The sequence below is a fragment of the Pinus tabuliformis genome, chromosome J (genome assembly GCF_031772625.1).
Source record: "Pinus tabuliformis cultivar Carrire ecotype Pingquan chromosome J, CPIR1, whole genome shotgun sequence".
Classification (NCBI taxonomy): Eukaryota; Viridiplantae; Streptophyta; class Pinopsida; order Pinales; family Pinaceae; genus Pinus; species Pinus tabuliformis.
In genome coordinates, this window is record NC_142295.1 from 996,617,190 (window position 1) to 996,622,519 (window position 5,330).

The following is a 5,330-nucleotide window of genomic DNA, read 5'->3' on the forward strand; positions in this document are numbered from 1 at the left end:
ATTCATTTTGATAAGGGTTCTTCTAATATAATATTATAATAATTAATAATTAAATTAAAATTATAAAAACAAAATAAACATATTTAGGCCGATAGGCTTTCCTTTAAAAGGGACTTTCGTCGTCCTTTTGACTCTCACGCTGACACCTGGCGGACTGGGCAATTTGCTTAGTGTTTGTTCACGCTTGATTCTCACGCTGACACCTGGTCGATCGCCTCTTCTCGCTCCATCGTTTCAATTCCCTCTGCAACGGCTTCGTTCGCATAAGCAGCATGAATTCCCGTAATTTTTCCGATGTTTTCGTTGGGAGTGGGCGGCGGTGGACAGTGGAAAGGGATATGGCACATCTGGAACATTACAGAATTAATTGATAAACCATTTGGATGGCTACCTTCAGCGGAGGCAAAGAGATAATGTGCAGACTTACAGTATAGCTGGCTCTGTTTTTGCTCCTCCGTTTTACGGTGTGCGGATAAACCGCTGGATTTACCGGTGAATTCCGCGGAATTGAGGCCGTCGTCGCTCTGCAGCTCGCAGGGCTTGATTTTTGGTTTTATTTTCTGTCAGGTCTGCTCCTCGTACAATTCTTTGGCTTTGGCGGCAGAAAATGCAAGTTTCTTTGTCGGTTTGGCATTTTCTTTTTCTAAATTCTGCAAAAGATCAATCGGAAGTTGAGCTGTCGGTTTAATTTCTGAGGTAGAGCTATCGTTTTGATTTGTGAGGTCGAATGCTCTTCGTACCGCAGGAGCTGCTTTAGTTATTATTTTGTCTGTTTATTGATAACGATAATGGTTAAAGATTTAAACGTGTCGATGGGTTTCTTGCAGGTTGCGGCTGGGGTTCAATGCGGGCGGTTCCCGCAGGATGGACTGCTTTCTTTAATTGCCGGTACATTGAAGCTTTAAATAAAGTGCAGAAAGGCGTTTCCTTTGAAGTCTTCTTTGCTGAATTCTTTCACAGCTAGAAATTTCGGCTTTGTCTGAAAGGTAATTTGCTTTATGGCTGAGAATTTGGTAGGTTTTCTGTTAACATTTTCGAGATTTTGAAGTTCAGTATGTGTTTGAAGCGACAGCTGGTTCCGGTCTCTTGAAGGCACTGTAAAGAATATTTGGCACCGCTTTTTACTCTGTGAAATTTAAGAAGCTTCGGTTCGCGAACCGGCTTGAGAAATTTTGCCTTGGGAAAATTGCTGAAGGCTGTACACGCATTCCTGGACTCTGTGTATGCATCTTTTTCATATAATTATATCACGAAGTTGGCTGCGGTGCTTTGACATGCCTTTGAATATTGTTGTAGGTTAGAAGACATTTCAGGCCAGAGTTATTGAATAGACTTGATGAGATAGTTGTATTTGATCCTCTTTCTCATGATGAGCTCAAGAAAGTTGCTAGACTACAGATGAAAGATGTAGCAATTCGTCCTGCAGAGAGAGGTGTTGCTTTAGGGTTTACAGATGCCGCTCTGGATCTTGTTGTTCACGAAGCCTATGATCCTTGGGTAATAACATTGAAATATGTTTATTATGGCTGTTGTTGCCATTTACATTAATCTGTAAGTGAGAGGTACGCATGGTCATAACAACTTACAAGGGCATGGTCATTCCATGCCAGCTGCTAAAAGTCCTCTATTTAGCCCTGCTGATCCTAATGACCCGAAATTTCTTCAAATCGCACACAAATATTTTTTCTTATGTATCTGATGAATGGATGCCTGGTGAGACTTATATGTCAAATGTACACTCTGAACTTATTAGGTTCCCACATTCCAGTTTGGTTGGATTCTGATTTTGACTCAGGGCTCAGATTCAACAAGTTTTCATGTTCTCTCGGTGACTTGGGAGGCCTACTCATGCTATGCTATGTAACACGGGCATCATAATGGTGAGGATAATGCCAATGATTAGAAGTCCTCTATTTAGCCTTGGTGATCCCAATGACCTGAGAATTCTTTACATTACTTTTTTTCTGTGTTTGGCGGAAGCATACCTGCATATTCACCTAAGGAGATCTGCCATTCTCATCATTTTGAACTGGCGAGACTCATGGTTGAAATGCATGAATGCAGATCTGACATTTAGGCTCCTATTTAGTCCCAGCAATCCCAGTGGATTAAAAATTTCTGCAAACCAAACTTGGATACTTTTCCAAGCATTGACTTGATGCGGCTCTAAATTATTTTTGTAATGGATCTTACTTACTCTCTTACTTAAAAGTGTTCTTTGCAAATTTATCTATGCAGCTCTGATTCATGTCCTGCAATAACAGAAGAGCATCCTACAGAAAAGCACCTATAAATTTTCTTTTATTTTCCTAAAAGACTATCCAGTTACTTTATTTAACCTGCTATCCAGTTACTTTATTTAACCTGCCTCAGTTCTCAAGTTCTCAACAAACCATCAGTTCTACCTTGGATTAGATAGATAGAACCACATTTGCAGGTCGACCATTCACAATCAAAGATATTGCAGATTGGCTTTTAACTGTTTTGAGACGAACCTAAATGGTTTCTATTTTGGGGTAATGTTGGGTTTTTCAGGCTTTCTTTGGTGTGTATGCCGGACACGGAGGTCGTAGAGCTGCTGATTTTGTTGCTGAGAAACTTGGACAAAAGATTGTGGATTTGATGCTCAAGTCAGAAAAAGAAGATTGTGAGATAGAGCAGGCAGTTAAAGCTGGGTACTTGGAAACAGATAAAGAATTTTTGGAGCAGGTAAAGTCATAGAGGTTGCAATATTTGAGTGTAGTATGGGTTCTTGTTTAAAGCTTATTTGATTGGTGGACAATTTGGTATTCTAACCATTTGATGCATTAAATATGCTGACATTTTTTTTTAATGATTCTTTATGTTTATTTCATTGCTTGACAAGTTGGGCAAGGAAATTTCTTAGGCCTAAATAGGAAAAACTGATTTTTTAGGATTGAATCTCGTTGACTTAACAAAATCCTCAGGCTTGCAATTTTGGAAGCCATGAGTTTCTTGTTATGAATTGAATCTGACTGAGTTATTTGACACAGGGTGTAAGCAGTGGGGCTTGTTGTGTGACTGCCTTGATAAAAAATGGTTGCTTAGTTGTGGCCAATGCGGGTGACTGCCGGGCAGTTCTCAGCAGGAATGGTAACGCTGAATCAATTACCTGTGATCATAGACCTGGAAGGCAGGAAGAGAGGGAGAGGATTGAAAATCTGGTTATGACTCAACCAAATGCTAGACGCATCATTAATCTATTCGTCCATTCTTTAACGGGTTTACTAATATACTTTTGGGGCTGTGGCAGGGTGGTTACGTGGATATTCACGGGGGAGCTTGGCGAGTACAGGGAACCTTAGCTGTGTCGAGAAGTATAGGAGATATACACTTGAAACAGTGGATATCAGCAGAACCGGAGATTAGAAAGCTGCCCATTACATCTGACTCTGAATTTTTAATAATGGCATCTGATGGACTTTGGGAGAAGGTATGCTTAAGTTTTTCAAATTGCTTTCACACTTATGTTTCAATTTCAAGGCACATGAAAGCTTGTTAATCCGGCCTCAAAGTTTGCACTCTTATGAATTTTCTATGAAGAAACAAAATTGTCAAACACTGCAAGTGGATTTTTCAGAACAGACTCTCTGTAATTTTGATTTTGCATACATTCAAAAGGGACCAATTTAGAAATAGGAGCTCATGGAGCTTTTTCAAAACTGGCACTTGGAGGGAACGTGGTTTCCCAACTTCCTAGTAAGCATGGATTCCTTTGAACAGAGTTGCGCCACCAAAAAACCAAAAAAAATTGTATCAGAACTGACACATTTCTCCATTAATTCTGTGTGAATTTTAGCTGAATTTTGTTCTTCGTAGGCAGGGCACTTTAGTAATGCACATTATTCATCTAAATCTTGATGGGAACATGGGTTCCCAGTAACATGAGCTACCTTTGAAACCCTGAGTCTTCACCAGCTCAAAACCAAAACAATGTTGTGTCAGAACTGACACGTTTCTCCATTAATTGTCTATGAACTCTAGCTGCCTTTTGTACTTCTTAGGCAGGGCACCTAGTATTGCACATTCTCCATCTAAGATCTTGATGGGAACATGCGTTCCCAGTAAGCACGAAGCTATCTTTGAACCCTGAGTTTCACCAGCTCAAACCAACAAATTTGTTAGAACTGACACTGTAGGAAAGTATCCTGCCTGTTTCCGTGCTTTCTCTTTTAGTAATGTTTGTTCATCATCTAAGCTCATGGATTGTGTTTACACGTTAATTTTATCTTCACATACTCGCAATATGGAGTCCCTTGTATCTTCTTCCCCTGAATTCTGTAGTGGACTTGAGCACTTCACAAAAAAGTATTTTTTTTCCTCTGAATTCTGTACTTTCATAAACAGTGAACTTTTTAAATGTATTTCTTCATCTAAATTGTAAGCATGACTGTTTCAATCAGCTGATTCTGTTTCCCCTAATACTTCTATCAGGTCACTAATCAGGAGGCAGTAGACATTGTCAGGACTGTTTGCACAGAAAAAAAGCAAGGAGCTATTAGTCCTCCTGAACTTTTCGAAGGAGGAGAAGCATGGAATGAAGATGCTAGCCCACCACCTAAGGCAAGGAAAATTTCTTTGGGAGACGTACCTAAGGTCATGAAAGTCAGGAGTCTATGGGATGGCAACTTTAACACTATGGGATGCTATGACAAATATTTCAAAGAGAATACAAAAAGCCCCGGGTTGCAGTACATGCCTTTGCGACGTCCCATGGCAGCATGCAAAGAGCTAGTGGAGCTTTCTGCAGCTAGAGGCACACGAGATGACATTAGTGTAATGATTGTTGACCTCAGGCATTTCTTCCCAAGTGGCTGATGTAAGAGGAGCCCAAATGTTCGCTTAATGCACCATTTTCAACACCATCTTGCACATACCCCCATGTCAAAGACCCTCTGCTAAGCTGATCATGGTTGGAATTTCAAAACAAAACCATTTGTCAAATTTGACGGTTCTCACACAACCCCACCCATCTTCACACTTTCAACAAAAGATCTGGAAGATTTTGCAAATTTTTTAACTATATTGGCCCTCTATTCCATCCCTGAAGCTGATTCACTAGTCATATTGTTATTACAAATCCAACAGGTTGGATTGGTTCAAAGTCAGGCGGTAAGAGGAAAAATAAATTGAGAATAACAGGAAAAAATAAGAAACAAAGGGACCAGTGTTGGCACATTTGATGTATGATAATAAAATTCCCATTCTTAGATTTGTGTAATTCGTTGGATGTTTTTAATAGGTTGTCATGGTTGAGTTTTGTATATAGGAGAGCTAATTCAATTGACTGTTTTGTTCTAACAAGAAGT

The 5,330-nt window shown here is 39.8% G+C and overlaps 1 protein-coding gene across 11 annotated transcripts; it reads left to right on the forward strand.

Annotated features, from left to right (window-relative positions):
• The first annotated feature begins 428 nt into the window (after positions 1–428).
• Positions 429–5,125, forward strand: LOC149230192 (putative protein phosphatase 2C 14). Of its 11 annotated transcripts, none has more exons than XM_089378895.1 (8): positions 429–567; positions 828–986; positions 1,073–1,221; positions 1,297–1,497; positions 2,536–2,709; positions 3,015–3,185; positions 3,275–3,454; positions 4,456–5,125. In XM_089378895.1, the coding sequence occupies exons 4-8, from the start codon at positions 1,399–1,401 to the stop codon at positions 4,837–4,839; spliced, it is 1,008 nt and encodes a 335-aa protein (XP_089235021.1). In that variant the 5' UTR covers positions 429–567; positions 828–986; positions 1,073–1,221; positions 1,297–1,398; the 3' UTR covers positions 4,840–5,125. The 11 variants fall into 11 exon arrangements, with proteins under 11 accessions (XP_089235021.1, XP_089235020.1, XP_089235018.1 ...); XM_089378894.1 differs by having other exon boundaries at positions 471–609; XM_089378892.1 differs by having other exon boundaries at positions 538–696; positions 1,067–1,221.
• The last annotated feature ends 205 nt before the right edge of the window (positions 5,126–5,330 follow it).